Below are 23838 nucleotides of genomic sequence, written 5' to 3'. Positions count from 1 at the left end.
GGAATGAAAGATATCCAAGCTTGGCTAACCGTGACTGGGATCCCTCTATATATGAGTTCTATATATGAGTGGAGCGAAGATATTGAACGTGACATTGAACCGCTCAGGGTTTGGTAAGATTCCCCGGAAACACTGATAAAATATAGATCCATGTATATATGGGATTTGTGCCCAATCTGACAGAAATTCGCTCTTTGGCTTGACTCGCAACTCGGAAATCTGCAGAAATCTGTCAATCGAGGCTAATGATCCGATCTGTACATTTGGCATGTTGAAGGAGGTTATTAATGAAATTCAAGTCTTGTTCCGGCGGGTGTACTCCATTCAGTGAACAATGACGAAGAAGGGCTAAAAGAATTTGATATTTATAATGTACCGTGGGCATTGGGCGGGAACTGGCTCAACGAATAATACTTGAAATTGCTCAAGAATAGTTTCCTTTTGTTATTGAAGGGCAAACAAATCTTGTAATAGGGGTTCTTGTATTCCATGCCGATAGCCCTAGTCTTAGACAAACTTACCAATGCCACATTCCTAATGAGGACATGGATTAACTTTTCCTTTTCACTTTATAAGTAAGTCTTAATTAACATGAAGGATCTTAATTTTTCAAAAGAATTGTATTTACAGATTCTCGTCTAAGATGGAGTCCTCGTGCCGTTGGTTTACAAATAACTAGTGCAATAACTTGAAATGCTTCCTATAATATACACGTACTTGAATGATACCCATATCTCTTTATAGGCTCCTCCAAGTATATCAGTCATCCCTGGCAATCAACTTATGCCTTATAGATCGTTGCCCTTTCAGACCTGTACAAAGTCTCTGACTTTCATCGCGGTTCTCCAAATACTTGGTTCGCCGTCCGGGATACAAGCCGGGTGCCCTATGCTACGGGATGATCTCCGATCCACCATGTAGTTAGTACTACATCAAATTGTAACAATATACACGCTTATGTGGTAAACCTGGGGAAATATTGGGGTAAAAGAATTCACTATTGCGTAATGTGGAGGTGGCGTTTTATGCATAATCTTTTAGCAATTGAGCATGGATCTCTCTGCTTTCTTTTTTGACGTTAATATGCTACATATAAGACGTACAACAACAGATATTCGAGTTCCCAAATACAGTCTGATTTCACCGTCGGAATACTAAAGATTCATTTGATCGCTTTGTCTCCTATTTCTCAATATAAAACACAAGGTCTCAAAAACAATGGAGGAAAAAGAACATGAATCACAAATCGAGTATCAGAAACCTACTAAGTTTACCCTCAGTGACGCCGGCGAGGGGCTTTCAAATGAAGAATATGCCAAACGTGAACGGGCCGTGGTCTGGAAATTGGACTGTTTCATTGCACCGGTCATGATGTTTTTGATGCTGATCTCATACCTTGATCATGGTAATGTGTGTACTCTTCTAGCCAAGGATTCTCCGATACACTTTGCTGATATAGTATTTCTTTTCAAGGATCGGCTTTGCAGCTACACAGGGTCTCAGCACTGATATTGGACTCAAGAGGAACCAATTGAATGTGAGTGTCCACTCCATCTTAATATCTATCAACGCACTAATAAGCCTACAGATATGCATCTCGATATTCTATATCTTCTATATCATTGCTGAAGTATGGATTCCACACAACAAACCATTTTACTCGCTTGAGTCATGCCATGCCTAACTACCTAACCTAGTTCCCGACCTCCCTTCTAGTAAAACGTCTCCAGTACAATCGAGTTATTCCATTCATCGCGTTTTGCTGGGGTCTGATTTGCATGTGCTCTGGATTTGTACAGGGCTTTCCATCCCTCGCCGTGACTAGGCTTCTTTTAGGGTTTTTTGAGGGCTGTTTGTTCCCTTCAATGATATTGTTCCTCTGTGACTGGTACAAGCGAGAAGAACTGGCTACGAGAATATCTTTTCTATTCGGTGAGATTTCGGGTCATATCTGGGATTTACATAACTAGCTGACGGAATAAACAGTGGCTTCTGCTTTATCCGGAGCATTTGGCGGTTTACTGGCATATGCAATCCTATATATGGATGGTGTGGCTAGAATGAAAGGCTGGCGATGGTATATCACCCTTCTGTACTTGTACGAACTCTCGAACTAACCTGAAAACAAAAAAGGCTCTACATCATAGAAGGGATCATTACCCTGGTTTTCGCAGGGCTATGTGTATTCATTGTCCCCAAGAACTTTGAGACTGCGTACTTCTTGACCGAAAACGACAGAGTAATTATGCGACACCGCGCCGAGGCAACTGCAGCGTATAGTGGTGGACAGAGTCATTACAAATGGAAAGATGTCAAGATGGCTGCCAAGGATGTCAAGAGCTGGTTGCACGGAAGTATACAGATATGTGTCGTTACGATTCTTTATGGTAAAGCCTTGGTTCTGTTTCAACATGACTTATGCTAATAAGCCCTAGGCTTTGGCACATTTCTTCCAATCATCCTGAAGGATGGGTTCCATTATTCGATTATCCAAGCCCAGTATCTGGTCGTTCCGGGTAAGTAGTTACTCGCGCCCTTGTAGTTAAACAATTCTCCTCGGAAACTCCTGTTAACCACTTGATAGTAAATCTATGGGGTGCAATTGTCTATGCCATCGGTGCAGTTCTATCAGACAAATACAAAGCCCGTTTCCTGTCCCTAATCATCTCTGCACCCTTCGGCATAGTCGGCTACGCCATTTTGGTTGCCAACAGTCGCCGTCGTCTCTCGGCGGGCGTTCAATATTTCGCAACATATCTCATTTCAACGGCAAGTTACTTGTGTACCGGAACGAACATTGCCTGGCTCTCCTCAAACTGTGCCCCGGATGGCAAACGAGCGGCTAGCGTTGGCATTTTGTTGTCGTTAATCAATATCGGAGGCGTTGTTGCAGGTCAGGTATACCAAACTTCTTCTGCGCCTGGATTCGTGTTGGGTCATTCATGGTCACTTGGTTGTTTGGTATTTGCATGGTGTGGATGGTGGGTTGTACTGGGCCTTTACAAGAAGAGAGAGCGAGAGAAGGATAGAGCTTTGGCGGAGGGAGTTACCATTCCACAGGACGAATGGAGTGATCGAGCACCGGACTTTAGGTATCAGTTTTAGCGAAACCTTAGGTAACTAGGTACTTGCTCGAACATGCGTTACATGTCTCAATGCAATTGGTGGTATTTTTGCAATTTGAGGCGCAGATAGTCAAGCTTCCTCGAATTTTATTATATGTGTTTGTCAATTCTCCGCGCAACTCATCTCTAGGGGCAAGCCAAATAATAAACTTCTAGTATATTGACCCTGCAGACGCATTCCTATCAGGGTGCAGAGCCGGGCTTGATTCGGAGCTACTACGAGTATAGTCACAGTAGAGGACATAGCTTAAAGAGCTACACAAAGCTAGTTAGAGCGTACACAGTTATATACTAGAAGATCGGAGTATCTGTTGCCCCGGTAGTCGGGGTTCGGAGTAATAGGAGGCATATCAACAGCAATCAGGCATAATGGCAGAGAACGAGCTCGCGCCATGATAATTCTCCCCCATTTTATAAGATAGTCAACGAGGGAATATAATCACCACGTCGACACCCTACGTAGTAAAGCAAAATGCTAGTTCTATTGCTCCAAGCCGGCGTATGTCCTTCTACCAGCAACTCCTTGACTAGGCAGGTGGGCTCTTATCTACTCCCCCCGAGAGGTCACCAAGTCTGAACATTGTATTGCAACCAACGCAGACATACAATATCTATTAAAATAATTTATTTATGGCTAAAGATTTTAGGTTCAACAAGGAATTTTAAATCCTCCAGGAACAAGACGTTGAAATATCTTGTGGGGATCAACTTCCGCTTGCAGCTTCTGCAACCGACTGACGCTCTCTCGGCCATAGCTCGCGATGACGTCCTGCCACGGCGCGGCATAGTTAAGATAGATGTATGGGTCAAAGGCGCCGAGCCTCTTTGCTTCCTTCTCTATGGTATCCAGCAGACCACGCGACAGGTCGTATATCTGATTGTTCTGCGATGGGTCAACCCAGGATACCGAGACCAGACACACGGCGAGCGACTGGGTGTTGTCGGCAAGTCCAAGGGCATTTTTGGTAGCTCCACGAGCGTAGATCTGCGGTGGGAGGGGCTCTATGATCACAGTCCAAGTTACCCCTTTAAGGTTCTGGATTGATGCTACGCTGTTATTGTAGGCGTTGAAAGTGGCCAAGAGCATTTCTTTCGTAGGCACATATGTAATTGTTGCAGTGAAGTATCTATTTTAGAGTTAGTAAGAAGAGCCAATACTTTTTTTTTTCTTTTGCTTGGATAAAAGCAGAGGATAGGAGAGAGGGTGGGATATGCATACTGCAGAACTTGTGGCGGCTGTGCAGCGGCTCCCGCCACAGCGATCGTCGACATATTAACAACTGCGGCCTGGAGAGGGGCTAGGTTTGGCAGATTCACGATATCCTGGAAGTACTCCGGGGTGCTGTTACCTTGCGGCTTTGTGTAGACAAGCTGGTTCAAGGTGATAGGCACAGTCTGGTTCAGTGGTTGCGAGATGCCCCAACCGAACAGGTAAGATGCATTCTCATCGTAGTTCTGTGACTGCATGATTCGAGAGTAGATGCTGACCTGGTCGTTGACCGAGGCAAGTGTATTATCAGTGGTAGTCGTCCACAAGGGGCCTTGCTCGAAGGCTGCCAAAATGACTTTAGTAACGACGCCGAAGTTGTTCGATCCTCCGCGGAGTCCCCACCAGAGATCTGCATTGTGGCTCTCACTGGCTTCCACGATAGATCCGTTGGCGAGAACGACCTCATACAAGAGTGCTTGGTTGCAAGCCCAACCATAGCGAGGACCAAAAAAGGAAATGCCTCCCCCGAGAGTCAGTCCTCCCACGCCTACTCCTAACACGCGACCACCAACAGCACTAAGCCCGTAGGTCTCTAACTTCGAATATACAACATCCCAGGTCGCACCTGCGCCTATAGATACGCTCGAGTTCTGTGTGTGGACTTTGATCGAGTCCAGACCGCGCAGGTCAATGGTCACACCCGAGGGCGCATTCGCAGCGCCGGGGAACCAAGTGTGTCCTCCGGATCGAACGGCGAAGTTACATATGCCGCTGTGCGCCAGAGTTGAGACAACTTTGGACACATCTGATGAGCTTTGCGGCGTGACAAAGCACAACGGGTGGACTGAGGATGCCTGGGGCGAGAAATACGACGATAGCGATTCATTGTATCCCGCGCTGCCTGGGAGCAAGACATTCTTGGCACCGAGAAGAACAGTCAAGCCCTTACACTGTATCCATTGACAAAAGTCAGCCAAAGGGAGGGATATCGGATCCGACAGAATTGGAGGGGAAATGAAATGAAAAGAAAACGGAGGGGGATCGTTACGCATAGTTGACGGAGACTCATATGGTCGGCCATGTTTTGATTTCTCGATAGAGAAAACGCAGACAGCAGCAGAGAGAGAGAGAGCGACACGGGAGGAGAAGGTTGCAAACGGCAGCCCAGAGCGTGGGATCAAACCTTGCTCGTGGATCTCGGAAAGCTTCTGATGCATTGACGTGGGGAGGGGCTCTTTATAGGTATCCCAAAGCTGCGGATACCGGTGCTTGTATCTAGCCAACAATGACTTTTTCCCGCTCTTTAGCCTGTGTTGTTTTGGGCTCTGCGCCGGTCGACCACGCGGTGGCGTGCAAATGTATAGTTAGCTTAGCAGGGGTGGGGTGAGTACTGCGTATATTGATAGTTAATTGATAGCTACGTAACTATATGGATGGTTAGATATCAAGAATCCGGTTCCATAGCACAAATCAGGAGGTTTGCTAGCCCGGAGATTAGGAACCCGGTGGTCGAGCATTGTTTGACCGCTTGCAGGATTGCAGGATTGCTATCCCTCTACGGCCCCATTTAACTAACGAAATTACCGGGGATAGCCGTCGTATCCTACTACATAGTAGGTAGTTACAAGTATGTACTCCTTCGCAGATGGGCAGATTGGATATGCACCACTATGCAGCGAAGCCAAGATGCGACGGGGGGGGGGTTGAAACATGCCGTCTGACCTCCGCCTTTTGCTTCCACGCGAACCACGTGGGCGGAATTTCCATGGAACATTCCTCTTTGGATTGTATTGGCTTACTGCTTCGAATGATATCTATTGATTGATATACTATGGTAGTAGGTTTATACGTATTATCACTCGTGGCGGGCTATGTCAGAGGCGTTAGAGTTTGTACACTACTACCATACTGAGTAGTTTTGTCCTCTGGGCCTCCTCCCACAGGCTTAAATACGCGAGCTGCTAAGCCAGTCAGTATACTCCGTATTAACTTTATGGCGTCCCTATATCAATAGAATGGTAGTTAGTTAATGAGGCTAACTCGAATGACCCTTCTCTTCCATTTCTGGAATGTTCCCTTTTTTTCTCCTTTTGGACATACCTGCGTACGTGCAGCACGGCCCTGACCGAGCACGGATACCCATCTCATTTGCTATATAGCAGTGAAAATATTAGAAGAAGAAAAAAGAAAAGAAAAGAAGAGATTGAAAACTGCGCTAAGTTTTGTCCGTTCACTTTCATGCTTATTTATCCAGGACGTGCTTTTTTCATAACTACGTACATATTTCAATGCGATTTATCATACAGCGTTCTCCACTCCACTCTGAGTACTACTCGATTTGGCGTGGTGGTCCATTTCTAACCTGCCATCCACCATTGGCGACCGCGTCTCGAGCAACATGGTATCCGTCAGCTCAAAGTAGTTATTCCGTCTCGGCGGCTGGTTTGAGCCAAAGGTAATCACGTCCTTCGAAGGTGCCGAGACGTTGCGCGTGCGGCCAGTCCCACTCATCAGCCTCGACCGTAGAGTCTTTATGAACGTAGAGCCGCGTATGTAGACGGACACAAAGTGCGCAAATGCGGGCATACAGCCAACGATAAGCGCTATATTAGTTTCGACGATTCTACGTTGTATGTCGCACACACGTCAGTTTCACGCTATTCGCAAAAAGGGCAATGCAAGATGGGGAATGACTTACGTGCACATGGTGGCCTGAGCACCGAGCCAACTAGAGTCCGCCGACGACATGAGCCTAATCTTGATGATAAGTGACGCTACGCTAGCGCCAACTCCGCTACAGAGGAAGATATCTTAGCTTTGTTGTTTTTCTCTTCAAAGAACAATGGCGGGCAGTACTCACAGAAGAGCCGTAGAAAAGATGCCGAGAACTTGCAAGCGTTGTCTGGGCATCATTTGGAGCTTCAGGAGAATGGGAAGAGGGAGAATAAAGATGTAAATATCCAGCGCAGTTGAGATAGCGCTCTGCACGGCTCCGCCGAGGGCAAGTCGCGGTGCATTAGTCGTCAAGTTCTCCAGCAAAGAATCCCACGAGTGGCCCGGCCTCGGCGCTGCGTAGACGGCTGCCAGCGGGAACTCCGACAGATACAGGAGCAGCGTGACGAGAATGCTAATGTATATAGCGATCCTGAAGCGCGTCTCTATCGCGAAGAGCTGGCTGTACAACAACAGAATGGCAGCCTTGGTGAAGAAGAACACCGGGCCGAAGAACATGGTCTGGACAAACAGGATCTTGAGCGACTGGCCATTGAAATCGCAGACCGGAGTGTCCCAGATATGGCGGTAGGAATCTGGCCCTGCAAAACGTCCACAGTGAGAAGAGCGATCACTAGATGGGAGGTGAGATTGAAGCTCCTCTTACTAGCAAGGATGAGGCCTGTATATGTAATGTTGGTTATACAGCCAATAAATGTCATATCTATCAAGTTTCAAAGCAATTAATTTTAGCTTCGTTCCGTAGAGTGTCCGCAAAGAGAAGATGTTGGGTGAACACCTACAATCCGCGATCTTCAACTTTTTCCGATTGACAAAAAGGCGCCCCAACACAAATATCGTCGAGATGGCACCCAAAGCTACACTGATGACCAGAAGCGCTGTGAAGAGCGACGGCGGGTTGACGAAATTGTATACTCCATTTGGTGAGACTCCCGCCGGTATGGCGCAAAGATCTATCGGTACTGCTGAAGAAGCCATAATATGTGCGGGGAGAGAGGAACGCCGGTCATAGACACATCAAGAAGAACGCGCGAGCGAGCGCTCTCACACACACACACTCTCTCTCTCTCTCTCTATCTCTCTTTTTTTCGGCTTCTCTTCTTGAGAGATCTTATTCTTGATGCATAGCTTTCTGACTATCGATATGCTGGCGAGTAAGGTTGAGATCGGAGAATAAGCATTGGGCGCTTTTACCTTTTTTTTTTTCAGTTTAGAAAACAGGGCTGGAGAGAGGATAAAGGTTGGCCGGGGAGTATGCGCCTCGTCCTTTCATCAGACTGGAAGAGTCAAAAACCAAGACTTTTGGGGCCAAAAACCATAGGCGGGTACGCCGCAAGGGTGTGGTGGTGCATGTCCGTAAGTTATACCTACTCTGTATGTTATCAACATTCCTCCTGATCGGGTGGAATTGCTTGTTCCAGCCGTCTCTCAGCTCACATGATGCCCATTGGACGGATCGGTCTCAAGAATTGTACGGAGTACATTTGCATGATAATCCTTACAGGATATAACTAATTTATTTGCATCTGCGGTCCGTCACTCACACTCACCCTACTAGCATGATCCACTCAGGGTTCGCCAATGACGCCTTGCAGACACACAACATGCCCTACCTAGCCCGCTTCAGATTTTGCACAATTACTAGTACTGTAGTGCTGGTAGTACACATCCGACCATCATCCGTTTCACTGTGTGGACTGGCTGGCTTGGTGATCTTAGTATCCATAAGATGTAACATTAAGAGGAGACGGACCCCTCTTCTCGGGCGATGGGAAGGGGACCCGAAGCTGGTCCGCAGCAGTTACTAAGTATACTGCACCACACCAAAACAAATCCGATTGCGCCGTCTTAGCTCTTAACGGCTGGCAAATATATCTTTCATGATACGAGCCGGTGTAAAATTGCCCATTTTAGCACGCCAATTTATACTTGCCGACACCAACTACCGTCCTCGTAGTATAGCCAAATTGGACATACAGGATATCCCTTCTTAGAAACAAGCGAGTCTTAACCAAAAAAAAAAAAAAAAGAAAAAGAAAAAGAAAAAGAAACCGAAGAAAGTCATGTACGAATGAACTCTAGGCAGTACTCGTAAGTATATATTATTCAAGAGCAAGCCCATCCAGCCTACTCTACGCTGGTGTCTCTCTCCTCCTGATCTTAATGCAAGCCTTCATCGGCGGGAGGCGGAAATCTCCATACCACGGCCCCTCTACCTTTTCGGTGTGTCTCTCGAAATCGTATTTCAAAAGAGCCTCAGCAAGAATGAGTTTCAGCATGGTAGCGGCAAAGTGTCTGCCGGTGCAGGCGTGCTTCCCGTGGCCAAAGACGAGAAAGTCAGGACCGGTGGCTGTGAAATTATTAGGGATGCGCTTCGTGTTAATTTGATTACTCTCTTGTTCTTTGTCTTCGTCTCCTCCTCCTTCAAGGCGTTGCTGTTGTTTACGGCGCAGTTCAGAAAACCGAAATGGCATAAATGTATTAGGGTCAGCGTAGAGACCGTCGTCCCGCATGACGGGGTAGACTGGTACAGAGATGTGCGTTCCTTTGGGTAGGTGCACGCCGGACGGTGTAGTCAGCCCATTATCGGCGAGGACAACACGCCTGAGACCCACGGCGAGGACCGAGTTCAACCGCGCACTCTCGCGCATGGTAGAGTCCAGCTTCTCGAGCTCAGCAACTGCCCGCTTGTTCCACTGCCCGCCATGCGCGGCAAGCACCGATGTGATCTCTTCGCGCAGCTCATCGAGGACCTTGGGTTCACACGATGCAAGGTCGAACATAGCCCATGTCGCGAAGAGAGATGATGTATGCAAGGCAGCAAAGTTGAGGATCAGAAGACGATCCGCCAGAGTCTCGCTCCGCCACATGTATGGGTCACCAGATGCCTTTGCCTGCTGGATCGCCCACTGGAGGAAATCATTAGGCTCGGGGTCAAGCGATTTATCATCTGGATTTGCTCGACGTGTATCGTAGTCACGCAATCGTTTTTCAATCTCCCCCAGGACGATTTTCCGGAACCGTTGCGTATGGATACGGTTTGGAATGGTGACGAAAGGGGCGATGAAGGGCCGTAATGGCTCCCAGAAAAGATTTAAAATCGAGGCGCTAAAGGGCACATCTATAGCAAAAGCCATGCCATTCTTCACTAACCCAGGGTCCCTGCAGTACGGAGCACCAACGACGGCGCGATTCGCAACAGTGCCGACGATATGGCGCACCGTTTCGAAGACGCATACCTCCTTCCACTGGGATGTGTCGGTGCCCCAGTACTCATCAAAAGCCCAATTTACCTCATCTGATAGCGCGGGTATCAGATTCCCGACCTGAGGCGTCATAACCGTTCGGATAATGGTATCATAGCGCGCCGCCCTATTTATCCTCGGGTTCATGAATGTGTGATCAGTCTGGTAGATCTGGGCGGCGCGCTCCTTGAAGCTGAGTATATAATCTGGCTGTTCGGTGACAAACTCTATCTCGGAATACGGCAGCATGACGCTGTCACCCCCACTAACGACGGGGAGAATGACGGCGCTGTCGCGATGCTGCGTGTAGGCTTGCTCCATGGCAGCCTTGAAGTTCAACGTGTTGCGCCATTTTGCTTGAAAGATGGGGAACCAGTCGTCCTTGCGCGCTCCGATGACGGGAATGTTAGGGAGACGACGGCAGTACTGGATGAACGATACCAGACAGTAGACGACACACGAGCCCAGAAGTAGGGCAACAGGACTGATAAGAAGCTCAGAGAGCATGTTGAGTGGGACAGGCACCAAGAAGACAAATGACAAGTCAAAAAAAATGATGATCAGATGGTCCGTAACGAAGCTGCGACAAAAATGACGATGTTACGCACCAGACACCAGACGAGCTTCTAGTCAAGGAATACTCAATCACAAAAAGAGCTCCAAGCTGGAGCGCCGGATTTCTGGCGGATGTAACCCTGACTCAGATAATGGGGAGGCGCATCTGCCAGGAATTGGGAATAGGTTCAATATCGTATTGGTCTTCACCGAGAGAACCAGCCGTCGTTGCTTGTTTCCTACTATCTGCTCCGGAACAGCTCATTGCATGCGTGCAGCGTGCAGCGTGCAGCTACGAGTCCGAGCCCACATTTTAAATGGATACTGCACTGCAGAAGGCTTACTCAGCCGTATATGTCTATGTAGTTATCACTTATCAGTTAAGTTCGTTAATATTACATAGTTAGAGGCTTTGTAGCGGGCGGTTTTATAATACTATATTTAATACTGACCAATCACCCTCGAAGTAGCAAGAGCCGAGACTGTTGGTTGGCTGGCATGCAGCCAACACTTGATATGGAATCGAACATGCAGCAATGTATCTATGGTTTGTAGTACTAATGTAGCACAACAAACGGTTTCCGGTCTTTACCGAGGCCAAAGGGAAGAAAAAGTATATGCTCCGTATCTGGGACGCAGCGATAGGGAAGCAATTACAGTTACCGCTACCAAGTGGGGGGAGGTTTGAAACATTGGGTCTTTTGATAGATGGCTGAGGACGCTAAACTAGATATAGGAAATAATCAGGATACACGTAGATAGAAGTACGCAGTACGTATGTTTACAATGTCTTTATCCTCCTATTGGATGGTTTGCTCGTGACAATATAGTGTTTATGTTGTAAATGATTTCCGGCTAGATACCTAACTATAAGAGCGCCCCTGTTGCTAGTCCTACTGAAAATGAAATGGCTGTATCAGCAGCAGACGTAGCTCTTTTATCACCGTGATACGAAGTCCTTGGTGGGACTTTTAAGTGACAACTAAAAGTCTGATATTAATTAAACCACTTGACCCAGCCTAAACGGACGACACAACCCTCACTCCCAGGCCGCTAGGATAGTCTCTCCCTCTTTCAGCTGTGTATAGCGTACGCTTTCCTTCCACACCAACTCTCTCTTCTGGGCATCCCTCGACTCCTCGCTCGTTTCCAATGGCTCGTCGCCATTGAAATACAGATCCTTGGGGTACTGGCCTAGGACCTCATTTGAATCGAAAGCCGCCTGCAAGATATCCGACGCTGACTTCTGAGTTGGGCGCAAGGGTGGATTTGACATCAAGAGCAATGTAAGAGGCAATATGATCTGGAATATCAGCACGCGGATGAGCCACGATGCATGACGCTGTAGGCCAGTACTCATGGCACCCGGGTCAACGCCCAAGATGCACACATTCTTCAGCTGAGGATCCGTATTCATGCGGTGCTGGAGCTCGTGCATCATCGTAGTCAGGCAGAGCTTGGACGCACCGTAACGACGGAACCCGCTGCGCCAGGTCGTGTCCTCCACCGCAGAACTCCATTGTCCCTTGGCAATTGCTTCAAAATTCTCTTTGTCACGGATCATCGGGTTGTATTTGTCGTCGACAAAAGCTTTGCTGGAGTCATTCCGCTTATCGTTAGGACTGAGTTGGGGGGAAAAAAAGATGCCTGTTAGCTTATTCCATGTCCTCAAGGGGCATCTAAGGGGAGTGTTTACTCATGAGCCTGACTGCCAACTATCACGATTCTGCCGGCCTCCTTATCGATGCTCTTCAACAAGAGTAGCGTCAAGAGCCAATGTCCCAGATAATTGACGCTGAACGTGGTATCGAATCCATCCTTGGTCCAGGTCTGTTTGCCGAAATCCTGGAATCCAGCATTCAGGACCAGAGCCCGTATCGGGGGGATCTTACCCTCTGCGACTTGCAGGTTGATGGCTTCAGCGGCTTTGCGGACACCATCGAGATCGGTCAAGTCCGTCGAGAGAACTTCGTGAGGATGCATTGAGTTCGTGGCGAGCACGGAGTCGAGGGCAGGCGCGTGTGCCGCCTCTCGGACAAGGTAGAGGCCATGGTATGCGGCGAACTCAGGCTTGGAGACAATCTCCTTTGCGACGGCGCTTCCCAGCCCGCCGTTGGCGCCCGTAATGACGATGGTCCCTTTGGCAGTAGTTGATTCCATTTTGTGTGCGGGCATAGGAGCTCTTGAACGTCTAGCTAGCTAGCTATGATCGATCCTGCCCCCAGATTTATTTGAATTTGGTTAGTGTCCACGTAATGTGACTACGTATTTCCAGCTCCGTAACTAAATTTGTAATCCAATGCTCTAGGTCCATTTTCCTGCACTGCATTCCTGTAAGAGAGTGGACTAGAGTGACTAGACAAGGGTGAGATGATGAGGTGTAGTTTATCGGCCTATAGATTTCCCTGCTTTTAACACACGTTACTATTGGTGCGGGGCATTTATTTACTTTTACGGGAAGCACGGCCTGGTCCCACCGCGCTAACATAACTTAATTGAGCCGGGGCCTGTATGGGTCCCTGGCAAACTTTAGTCGACGATGTACCTAGTACCGTAGTAGTACGTACTAGTAGTCTAGCAGTACCGACTACCTAGTACCTAGTACCTAGTACCTACTAGGGCACGGAGTACCTACTCTGTATGTGGTGCCTAATTGGGGGCGGCACTAACCAAATCCAACAACACGTCCCATCCCATATACGGTATAATTGTACCTACTACGAGGATACTACGAGTATAAGGTACGCTGGCAGACCGGAAACATGGCCGAGCTGAGCTCGACGAGGGAAAATCGGCCACCCAGACCTACGCTCTCCAATGCAGTGTAACTGTAACACAGTGCGCCGTTGACTCCTTGCTAAATGCTAATTTGCCCTGGCACGAAGTATATCCCCGCGATATGTATAGATACCATGAGTACGGAGTATAGCACGAAGCACAGAGTATGAGTATCGCGGTGCGGGGCGGTGGGTAACTAACTAATGGTAATGGCGCGCGAACAGCACCCACCATGATTACTACGCGGTACATACCATTCTACAGAGTGCTCACCATCTGCCGGTATAGTTACTGTATCGAGTATAGAGTATCGCATATTTGAGACTCACTATGTGGAGTCCACGAGAGATAGGCTGTGCTCAATGTCTATCTATCATTGTAAAGAGTATCTAGCATGTGAAGATCGACAATCTTAATCCTTGACGAGTTGCAGAACAAAACAAAACTACTACGTAGCACCGTATCTAGTTATCCTTCCTCCTCGGCGAGAGTCGGACATTGAAATCGTGTCCCTCCTTGATCGACATGATACCCAACACCGGTCTTCCCTCGTCGGCCGCAGGCAGCTTCGGACTCCCCACCAACTCCACATCGAAGCGCTGCAACAGCATCGCCACAAAGGTCGTCGCTGAGAAACGTGCTAGGTACCGGCCGCTGCACATGGTCTGGCCGCCACCAAACGGCCGCCAGGACGGGCTGCGCTCCAGATTGTCCTTCTGCTGCCATCGCTCAGGCCGGAAACTGTTCGGCTCCGCACCAAAGATGCTCTCGTCGAAATGTAGTAGTCGATGAGGCACGATCACACGATTACCTTTGCTCAAGACTTTCCCGCCGATCATTGTGTCTTCCATGATCAATCGCACCGAAGCTGCCCAGCCAGAGACCCGGAGTGTCTCATGCCATATCATGGAGACTTCTGGGCAGGTGGCGGGGTTCTGAATGTACAATGCGTCAATTAGTTCGCCGTCCTTGAAAGCAGGTCCTGTTTCCTGGCGGTATCTAGCCAAAAGGGTGGGATTATGGAGAAGGTAGGTCAGCAGCCAGAAGACGCTCTTCCTTGTATTCGTATTGATCCTGAAAAAGTATGAGCCTTATTGCGCCTTTTTTTTTTTTTTTTTTTTTTTTTTAGGAAAATGGGAGACTAACGCAAGGTAGAGATGGAAAATCACGACAGCCAAATTATCATCATCAACTCCGATCGCTCTCATCTCGTCTTCCATGGCGTTGATCAGCCACGCAGCACTGCTCTGTCTCTCGCTTTGAGGCACCTGAAAGTACTTTTTCAATGAAGCAATCACCTGGGCTCTGGGTTTGGACATGTCGTGGGACAAGAAACCCGGGAACTGGTACAGCATCTTGAAGATAAGCTCATCGAACACGAAGAACACATCTGGAAGCGCGGGATCGATCTGATCGAGCTTCTCGCCAAAGTAGACATGCTGACCGAGACGGATGAAGTAGTCGGAGCACCATTTATAGAGAGGAATTTCAATGTGCTGTGGGCTGCTAGAAGTTGCGTACGGGCTGCACGTTCCGAGCAGCGTGTCCATGCGCAAGAGGTAATCGATACGTTGAGTGACCTGGCTCTGCAAAAGGGCCAATTGATCACCTGGGTGAAGTTGATGGGCGTGCATCTTTTGAGCCAGAACCCCTAGAGACTCGCCATATGGATTCGGGAAACCAATCTTGTCCGCCGGGAGCGAGGAATACATGAGCTGAATGACATCTTCTTCGTTGCCGTTATTTCTCATGAGCGTTTGAACGAAGTTCTCAAACGACAGAGTGTCTTTGTTCTTATACACCTCGGCCGACTGTTTGGTTTGTGTGACCACGTAGAAAGTTACGCCGAACGCCGTCAAGGCGATGGGCTCTTGCGTATATCGAAAATGGTCTCTTCACCTTCTATTAATTTTTGAAGTGACCTCAATGCTGTCATGGCATTGCTTACCTAGCCCTAGCAATGAGCCCGTTTGAGTCCTGGAAAAAAGCTCGGCCATGGGCTAAGAACGTATCATGTCAGGACCAACCGGTCAATTGCAAATCTGATGATCTTGCTTGTACTAACCAAGAACTATATAACAGCTTGTTAGCAATGACCACAAGTCCAGGCCGCATTCCCAAGGAAAAACTTACATGGGATCCAATACGGAAGTTCTCTCGGCCGCTCAGGATGCAAGAAAGGCGAGACCGTGAACCTCCATAATCGCCACAAGATCAGCGCAAGTATCAGACAACTTGCCGCTTTCCCTGCGATCAATAGCTCTTCCTGTTTCGCGGCCAATGGCCAGGACTGGAATGTGAAAGGGGTCGTAATGAAGCTGGAAGCAGGTGACATGACGGACTAGATGGTGGTGGTGCAGGAAATCAAACCGGCAACCCAAAAATTGGAGTTGAGGATAGGCACGAAAAGGGAGAGAGGGGGGGACTGATACATGACTAGAGCCCAGAAAAAACTACAAAAGACTTTCCTAGATCTAGGATCCGCCTGATTAGACTAGAGGCGAAAAAAAGAAGCAGCAGCTAAGCTCCGCATATGGTACGAGAGTACCGAGCAATGCTACGGTACGAAAATGCACTCTGAGTAAGCCTGCCAAAAATTCAGAGTGATTCTAGGATCATTTTTCGGAGAAAGCGCCCCGATTAGCCACTCTCTGCCCTCTGTCCCGTCTCCTCGGAGGTAAAGGAAGCAATATACCGACCCTTGACCATGGACCAGGGCCTCGATTAGCATTGTAGCTGTTATCTACCAGTAGCTGTGGAGGTATCAACACCGAGATTTCCCTTTATCCTCTATAGATATTTTGGGGTGACCGTTCAGTGGTGGATTGCATCAACGTTTGCCGCTTTGACTTGCACTAGTGCTGTGAGCAGGTGCAGAACAGTGCAGCGTACAGAAGGGGGCCAAAAAGTGCTAGTCCCCTGGCAATATCTCATGTCAAGACATATCAATTTGATGCAACTAATCTAATTACCAGGTTGGTTCCAACGTCTGTACTTACTCTGCATCACTACTCTGTAGTGGGGTGACGTTCGTTGGCACTAGCCTACTAGGCTGACCGTCGGATAGTCCGAGTTGGGAAGGGGACAGAATTAGTACAGGAAATAAGTTAACTTATTTTAGGGCAGTACGATACGAACACGCCCCCTATTGGCCAATCATAGGTCTAGTTCGTGGAGCGTTGGCTAACTATGCATCCATACTTGCATACATAAACGGCTTTGTCAACTTGTTCAAATTTGTTGGTAGACACGGTCTGGTTCAGCGAAGTTCCGGAGGGGAAAAGAAAGAAGACCACATTTACGAACCAGACTCTACCTAACCTAGGGTAATATGTGTATATATCTGTATTATGCTTTGACTTTTCTCTTAGAACCCCCCCCCCCCCTTGCCAGCTAGTTCTAGTTTGTGCCTATCGATAATAGGTACTGTACTGTAAATACCATGCTTATTCATGTGCTCTTGGGGACAGCTCTGGGCTACGTGATCTGGACCCTGTTCTGTCTCGAGTCCAACGTCCAGAAAGCGCGATGTATGAAGGTGCCCGTCGTCCGAATCCCCATTGATCCCAACAGTATTCTCTGGGTCATTATCCAGCCTTTGGTATGGAAACTCTTGGGATTCTTGTCGATTCCATGGAGCTCATACCCGGACTTTGTGCGGTTCTCTCATCGGAACTGGCATTTTCTTGAGAAGAGCAGCCCAGGACGCCGGTTTGGGCCCGTATGGGCTCTCGTCTCGCCAGGAGGTATACACTTGCATTTCTCAGATCCGGACGCGATTCAGGAGATACTCGCACGATGGCGCGACTTTGTGCGCCCAGTGGAGAAATACCGTAAGTCTAATCTGATACTTTGACGAAAACGTATTCTAACACCTGGACAGAAGTTCTTGCCGTATTTGGACATTCTATTCTCACAGTCAAGTTGGAGGATTGGCCGCGTCATCGCAAAGCTGTCTCCATACCTTTCAACCAGGCGAATACGAAGTTCATATGGCATGAGACTTTGCGCCAAGCCCAGTGAGTATCAATTCTTCCCTTTGGCAGGAAAAAGAAGTCTCCAAAACTGACTCGACTGGCCAAAGGTCTATCGCACGCTACTGGGAGTCCCAAGCTCCGGGTGACATACCAGATGTGCAGCAAGATCTACGGACGCTGTCCATGAACGTGCTCGCAGCAGTGGCATTCCATGAACCTTACGACTTCATAGGTTCAGTGAAGTTGAAAGATAGAAAGTTCAGCACGGAAAGCTACAGAGACTGTCTCTACATTGTGCACAAATACCTCATCTTTCTTATGCTGGTGCCCTACCGCTTCCTTAATGGTAGATTTGTTCCGCGGAGTTGGGTTGAGATTGGACAAGCAGCTGCGTCTATGAAGAGTTCTATGCTCAATGTCGTGAACAAGGAGTCCAAGGCCCTTAGTGAAGGAAAAGCACAACACGATGGGATCATACCGGCTCTCGTGCGCGCCCTTGACCAAAGTGATTCGCAGCAAGGAGAAGACGCAGGAGACACGGTCAAAAAGGCGCCCAAACGGAGTCAGCTTTCCATCGACGAGATACTCGGCAACGTCTTCGTGATGAATATCGCAGGTCACGACACTACTGCCAATACTCTAGGCTTCATCGTGATGCGTCTGGCTGCGAACCCTGATGTCCAGGACTGGCTCCGCGAAGAGCTTACAACTGTGATTGGAGACAGAAAAGTGGAGGATTGGGATTACTCTCTTTTCCATGATCTCAAACGCTGCCAGGCAGTGCTTTACGAGACGCTAAGGCTCTACGCTCCGATCACAGGATTGCCTAAGATCGCCTCTAAAACTATTGAGTCGTTCAATGCGGGGGGAGATCAGGTGCTCACTATTCCTGCGGGCACTGAGGTTTTCCCCATGTTACTGGGCATCCAGACAGAGTTGGGATACTGGGATGACCCATATACATGGCGCCCATCGCGCTGGATTTTGCCATCCGATACTATGACTCCTGGTCATTCTGATGGGAAATCCGAACAGCTATTCGTGCCACGGAAGGGGACATATTTCCCGTGGTCGGAGGGCCCGCAGAACTGCATCGGCATGAAGTTCTCACAGGCCGAGGTGGTGGCTTTTATAGCGTGTTTATTCAAAGAGCATCGCGTGCGTCCGAGGTTGGGGAAAGGCGAGACCGAAGTCGACGCTAGGAAACGGGCACAGAACTGTGCGGATGATGTTAACTACGATATGTTGTTGAAGATGAGCAACCCGTCCCGCGTGAAGCTGGTCTGTCAGAGGGTTTAGATGGACTGGAAGATCACGTACAGCTCGTATTTCCCAACGAAGAAAGGACTATAATTTCGCTAGGGGTAACAATAAGTTTGAAGATATTAAATTTGTAGCAATTACTTTTTTTTTTCCATCCTCCATTACAGCTTTGATTAATTCCAAATTTTGAATCCGCCGGACACAATATTTGTAAACACCCGTCGTGGATCGTACTCCTGACGAATTCTGGTCAACCTCTGCATACTCGTCTGTCCATAGCTAGAAATGGGCTTCTGCCACGGCGCGGCGTAGTTCAAATACACAAACGGATCCAGAGACCCAATATAACCAACCTCTCGCTCCATAGTCGCTATGAGCTGTTTCATCTCGCCGTCCACCCTGGCGTCATCATCTGCGTTAATCCAGGTAACACGCAAGTTGACTATGATCAAGGATTTGCCTTCTCGGCTCGTCAAGCCGAGAGCGTTCGTTGCAGCGTGTTGACTATACATGGCAGGCGGGAGGGGGTCCATGGCAAGCGCCCATACTATGCCGGTGATGTCTTTGACGGAGGAGACGCTGGCGTTCCAGGCTCCCACGGTTGCTCTCAGTGCTTCAACCGATGAATCTATGGTCACGGCGGCAGACGCACTCCTAAAACCACAGCCCAATCAATCAGCTACCCAACTATTCTAGCAGGATGGGATATCAGTGTGAAAAAAAAAAAAAAAAAAAAAAAGGCAAACGTACCGTAGCCCATTCATCTGTAGACTCTCCGCCTCGCCGACCAGATTTGAGATATTGGTAAGACGCATTGTGTTCCCCAAGGACGGTATGCTCATCAATTTCTGGAAAGCCGGTGGGTTCACGACCGGTTTCGTATACTCCAAGCTGTTGACGATAAACGAGCTGCCATTAAAATACCCAAAACTGGGCACCAGCGAAGAAAACTCATCGTAGGTATCGTTGCGGCTGAACGCAGCTATAGCCTCGATCTGTTCATCCATAGTCGAGAAGTCGTAGAACACAACCCCTCCCCAGATCTCTCCCTGCGCGAAAGTCTGTAGATCTACACGAACCACGATGCCAAAGTTGTTCGAGCCGCCGCGTAGCGCCCATAGCAGCCCCGGGTTCTCGTACTTGTTAGCATTGACGATTGATCCGTTCGCGAGAACGACGACGTAGTTGAGCACCTTGTCGCACGCCCAGCCGTAGCGAGGTCCGAAATAGGAGATGCCTCCACCGGTGATAAGACCACCTACCCCGACCGTCGAATCTCTCGCGCCGGCTACGCTGAGGTTGTAAGGATCGAGATATTCGTATACGCTGCCCCAGCTCGCACCCGCACCGACCGAGACAACGGACTTGTCACTGTTTAATTGCACGCCATCCACACCTCGCATATCAATCGTGACTCCATCTTGGACGTTCGCGGAGCCAGCATAGCTCGTGTGGCCGCCTGACCGGATGGCGAATGGGCAGCTATTACTAGCATTGGTATTCACAGCGGTGGTTAGCGTGTGCACAATCTTCGAGACATCTTCGGCGCTTTGCGGAGATGCAATGCACGCTGGGCTGACGCTGTTTTCCTGAGCGGAGTAATAGGAAGTGAGAGAGGCCGCGTAGGTTTCATTGCCCGGGAAAGTGATCTTGTCTGGGAGCAGGAGGGACAGAATGGAGCACTACGAGAAAGAGAACCAAAAAGAAACATGCAGCTGTTAGCACTCTCAAGTTTGAGAAAGAGACTAGGACTTTTGACATTGGCCTTACGCAGAATGCTGACGCGCTTCCTATATTGGTTATGTTGGCCATTATGCTGGGTTAATTGTGCTCGTTAACCTATTCCTTTGCTTTGTATATGGACACATCCTGTCTCTCCAACTTTTTGAGCGGTCTTAGTACATCTGGATTTATATAGTTTACCTACAAAAAGCCACTGGCTGATTCTAGCAAAGCGCAAATGCGCTGTAACTCCGTACCTACCTAATGCATCCTATAAATAAATGGGGGCCAAACGGTTCAAACAGGAAGATTTCCAAAGCTTAAAGATACGGTATTAAAAAAGCCTGAGCGTTTTATCCACTTCAGAAACCATATCTCCCTGAAAGCTACCGGAAAATTTAGTCCAAAAGCTGGGCATTGTGGCTAACTATTTCTTAGTCAAGGAAGAGAATATACGTACTACGATACCGTGTATTTGGTTTTCGGACGAATTGGCTTTTGAGATTGAAATTAATACTACGCCACTAAGGACCTATACGCACAGGCACCTAGCTACGCTACTAGATGTCTAGCTTGAACCCACCAGCACGCCCGCTTTGGAACAGCCCAGTCGGGTCATACCGGTGGCTCGCCTCGTGCATGAGTTTGAGGTTTTCTTCGCCGCAGCCTTCATATGGCCGCTGCCATTCCATGCAGTAATTAATGAAGCGGTACTGGTGACCCGTCTTCCTCGCTTCTGCGGCTGCCTCTATCCTTTCTATACTGCGCCGGATAGTCGATCGAACGAACTCGTCGTCTTCGGCTTTAGTCCATGTGACGGAATAACTGATGATGATCAATGGCTCAGTACATTTTTCAAGGCCAAAGATATTTGGGTCTCCCTTGTTCATCCATCTTGGCAAGATTGCCTGGAAGATAAACGGAAATACAAGTCCATCCACGCGGCGTAGTTCAGTTGTAGTCTCACAGAAAATAGCGTAAGCATTCTTTATAGTTTCAAGATCATTGCGGATAGTCGTCGTCCCTTGTACGTGACGGGTTCCAGCTGGTGCAGTACTACCAAATCTTTCGACAACGCTGGTGTTGGTCTCCACTCGGTCTTTATGGATGCCTCGCAGCGATTTAAAGCCCGATGCATCCCAGTGAGCCGGCCACTTCTTGCTTTCTGGAACCTTGGTATACAGGATTGAAAGTGCAAGGATCTGAAAGCCAAGTTTCTGTATATAGATAAAACTGAGGATCGGACCAGCAGCGTCCTCATCAAATGCGCCGGGCTTGCCAGAACTCGTGTGAGCAAGGTAGTCATGATAGGCTTTCAGTGACTTTTCATACTGAAAAGCGGCCAGTGTCACTATTCCCGAAGTCCACAAAGGTGCAGAAGGGAAGCTGCGGAGTGTGAATCGAGTTACAATGCCAAAGTTGTTTCCGCCTCCCTTTAACACCCTCCATAAGTCAGGGTTTTCTGAGGCAGACGCTGTAACAACTTTGCCGTCGGCGAGCACAACCTCATAACTCACGCAGTTGGAGCAGACAAAGCCATATTTGGGAGAGTAGAACGATATGCCTCCTTTATTCCGGATTCTTAGCATTGAAATCATCGGTATAATTGATATTGCGCCGAAGAAATCTTACCTTGCAAGGTCAACCCACCTACACCAACGGGTGCGTTTCTTCCTCCCATCACAGTCAACCCTTTCTCATCCAGAGTTTTGTAAACATCAATCCACTTGGAACCTGTTCCAAGAGTTACAGTAACTCCATCAGGAGCGGGAATAATTTCAGAAAACAGGCTGAGGTCAATCACAGCGCCATCCTTCACGGTTGACGCCCCAAGGCCTGGATTGACGCCACCACTCCTGATCGAAAAAAAGCTCTCAACCGGTGACCCAGCCAGATTGCGTTTCTCGTGTTCCTTCTTCAGAATTACAACAATCTTGCTGAGCTCATGCGTGTCTTGCGGGAGCAGGACGCACGCGGGGATGATCTCGCGGTTCTGCTGGGCCCAGCTATAATCTACAGCCTTTTGGAAAGCCTCGACATCGCTCTGGAGAACAACGCAGCCAGGAACTGCTGCAAGGAGTTCCTGAATGTATTGAGGGAGTTTCTCAGGTGGTGTGTTTGCCAACGGGTGCGGCTTTGGTGGTGCAGGAGGCTGCTGCTCCTTCGCTGCCTTCTTACGGCGCAGTACGAGGATAGAGATCAAGAGGACTGAGCCGGCTGCTATGTAAGAGTAGACTTTCTGCGAAGCCATTATAACTTCGGTGGTGATCGTTACAGGACGGATGCGTTGATTTATAATCGTCGCTTACACACCAAAGCATCAAAGGTCGAGCGCAGTCTGTATCAGTTCAGGTCGCAAGAATTATCGATGGCGAAGGTGGGATATGTATATAAACTGCTGCGGCGAGATCGGATTCTCGGAAGTTTTGCTCCTGGGGACATCGAAATATTTTATTTTTCCGATTCTCGATTCTTGAGGTAAATCAAAAGGGGAGAAGATGTGCAGAAGGCAGCAGGTGACATTTCACTTCGTGTGCAACTACTGTATACTACTGTGTCAGAAGTGCAAGGAATAACAGCCAATCATTGGATGCAACACAGCACATTCGGGAGGGATCAATTAATAGGCTAGATAAATATCTCAAGCAGGATAGGCCAAACAGTACTAGCAATTTAAACAAGCTGGTAAAGGAATTTATTAAAAATAACGAGATGATGCTTACATTGTATCTCAACAATAACTTATCTGGAATATATGATTCATACCCGTCTTGTTAGAGCGCCGAATTTTAGGAATCGGTTCTACCATATTAATAAGGTCACCACCATGGAATATCCCAATCCTTGGTTCGTGTTTTGGTACCGAGATAAACCAACAGAGCTATATTTCTATAGCTCTGACTAGGGGAGTTACTCTATTCTTAGGTTCTTATAGCAGAGTTCTTGTAGATGGTCAACTGAAACGAATGCTCTGATTGGCTACGATTTTATAGATCGGTACCACGTGATTTTGGCGTCGTCGAGGTGGGTTTCCATGTGGATCCGGGGCTAACCCTAAAATAGCAAAAGTTAAACTTAGAACATCGTCACGTGATGCGCCAGGGTGAGACATTGGCGGAGCAACAGATCCAACGACTGAGTCGTTCAAAGATTGATTCAAAGCCTCTCGTCGGGTCTTGCTCAGTCTGTGGTGAATCGCCATTCCTCGACCCTTCAACACTTTACGTGGT

At 48.3% G+C, this 23838-nt stretch overlaps 9 protein-coding genes across 9 annotated transcripts; 2 read left to right on the top strand and 7 right to left on the bottom strand.

Moving 5' to 3' along the window:
- Nucleotides 1-1218: 1218 nt before the first annotated feature.
- Nucleotides 1219-3105, top strand: EYB26_006768 (uncharacterized protein; the record flags this gene model as incomplete). The annotated part of the gene is made up of 5 exons (XM_054266041.1): nucleotides 1866-1932; nucleotides 1987-2077; nucleotides 2134-2387; nucleotides 2436-2516; nucleotides 2585-3105. The coding sequence occupies 5 exons, from the start codon at nucleotides 1866-1868 to the stop codon at nucleotides 3103-3105; spliced, it is 1014 nt and encodes a 337-aa protein (XP_054122016.1).
- Nucleotides 3106-3774: 669 nt separating this feature from the next.
- On the bottom strand, nucleotides 3775-5552 carry EYB26_006767 (uncharacterized protein; the record flags this gene model as incomplete). The annotated part of the gene is made up of 2 exons (XM_054266040.1): nucleotides 3775-4252; nucleotides 4345-5552. 2 exons carry the CDS (start codon nucleotides 5550-5552, stop codon nucleotides 3775-3777), a joined length of 1686 nt encoding a protein of 561 aa, XP_054122015.1.
- Nucleotides 5553-6633: 1081 nt separating this feature from the next.
- On the bottom strand, nucleotides 6634-8046 carry EYB26_006766 (uncharacterized protein; the record flags this gene model as incomplete). Its single annotated transcript, XM_054266039.1, has 5 exons — nucleotides 6634-6958; nucleotides 7034-7129; nucleotides 7196-7649; nucleotides 7715-7771; nucleotides 7851-8046. 5 exons carry the CDS (start codon nucleotides 8044-8046, stop codon nucleotides 6634-6636), a joined length of 1128 nt encoding a protein of 375 aa, XP_054122014.1.
- Nucleotides 8047-9200: 1154 nt separating this feature from the next.
- Nucleotides 9201-10820, bottom strand: EYB26_006765 (uncharacterized protein; the record flags this gene model as incomplete). The annotated part of the gene is made up of 1 exon (XM_054266038.1): nucleotides 9201-10820. One exon carries the CDS (start codon nucleotides 10818-10820, stop codon nucleotides 9201-9203), a length of 1620 nt encoding a protein of 539 aa, XP_054122013.1.
- A 1087-nt stretch (nucleotides 10821-11907) lies between these two features.
- Nucleotides 11908-13028, bottom strand: EYB26_006764 (uncharacterized protein; the record flags this gene model as incomplete). The annotated part of the gene is made up of 2 exons (XM_054266037.1): nucleotides 11908-12490; nucleotides 12565-13028. The coding sequence occupies 2 exons, from the start codon at nucleotides 13026-13028 to the stop codon at nucleotides 11908-11910; spliced, it is 1047 nt and encodes a 348-aa protein (XP_054122012.1).
- Nucleotides 13029-14110: 1082 nt separating this feature from the next.
- On the bottom strand, nucleotides 14111-15981 carry EYB26_006763 (uncharacterized protein; the record flags this gene model as incomplete). The annotated part of the gene is made up of 5 exons (XM_054266036.1): nucleotides 14111-14720; nucleotides 14793-15539; nucleotides 15595-15646; nucleotides 15712-15717; nucleotides 15780-15981. The coding sequence occupies 5 exons, from the start codon at nucleotides 15979-15981 to the stop codon at nucleotides 14111-14113; spliced, it is 1617 nt and encodes a 538-aa protein (XP_054122011.1).
- A 1107-nt stretch (nucleotides 15982-17088) lies between these two features.
- Nucleotides 17089-18922, top strand: EYB26_006762 (uncharacterized protein; the record flags this gene model as incomplete). Its single annotated transcript, XM_054266035.1, has 3 exons — nucleotides 17089-17479; nucleotides 17530-17665; nucleotides 17731-18922. The coding sequence occupies 3 exons, from the start codon at nucleotides 17089-17091 to the stop codon at nucleotides 18920-18922; spliced, it is 1719 nt and encodes a 572-aa protein (XP_054122010.1).
- A 137-nt stretch (nucleotides 18923-19059) lies between these two features.
- On the bottom strand, nucleotides 19060-20698 carry EYB26_006761 (uncharacterized protein; the record flags this gene model as incomplete). Its single annotated transcript, XM_054266034.1, has 3 exons — nucleotides 19060-19540; nucleotides 19637-20568; nucleotides 20657-20698. 3 exons carry the CDS (start codon nucleotides 20696-20698, stop codon nucleotides 19060-19062), a joined length of 1455 nt encoding a protein of 484 aa, XP_054122009.1.
- Nucleotides 20699-21168: 470 nt separating this feature from the next.
- Nucleotides 21169-22859, bottom strand: EYB26_006760 (uncharacterized protein; the record flags this gene model as incomplete). Its single annotated transcript, XM_054266033.1, has 2 exons — nucleotides 21169-22175; nucleotides 22241-22859. 2 exons carry the CDS (start codon nucleotides 22857-22859, stop codon nucleotides 21169-21171), a joined length of 1626 nt encoding a protein of 541 aa, XP_054122008.1.
- Nucleotides 22860-23838: the final 979 nt, after the last annotated feature.

This window comes from Talaromyces marneffei, chromosome 5 (assembly GCF_009556855.1).
Source record: "Talaromyces marneffei chromosome 5, complete sequence".
In the NCBI taxonomy this organism is placed as follows: domain Eukaryota; kingdom Fungi; phylum Ascomycota; class Eurotiomycetes; order Eurotiales; family Trichocomaceae; genus Talaromyces; species Talaromyces marneffei.
The sequence above is the reverse complement of the archived record's forward strand: the minus strand, read 5'-3'. Positions and strand labels throughout refer to the sequence as shown.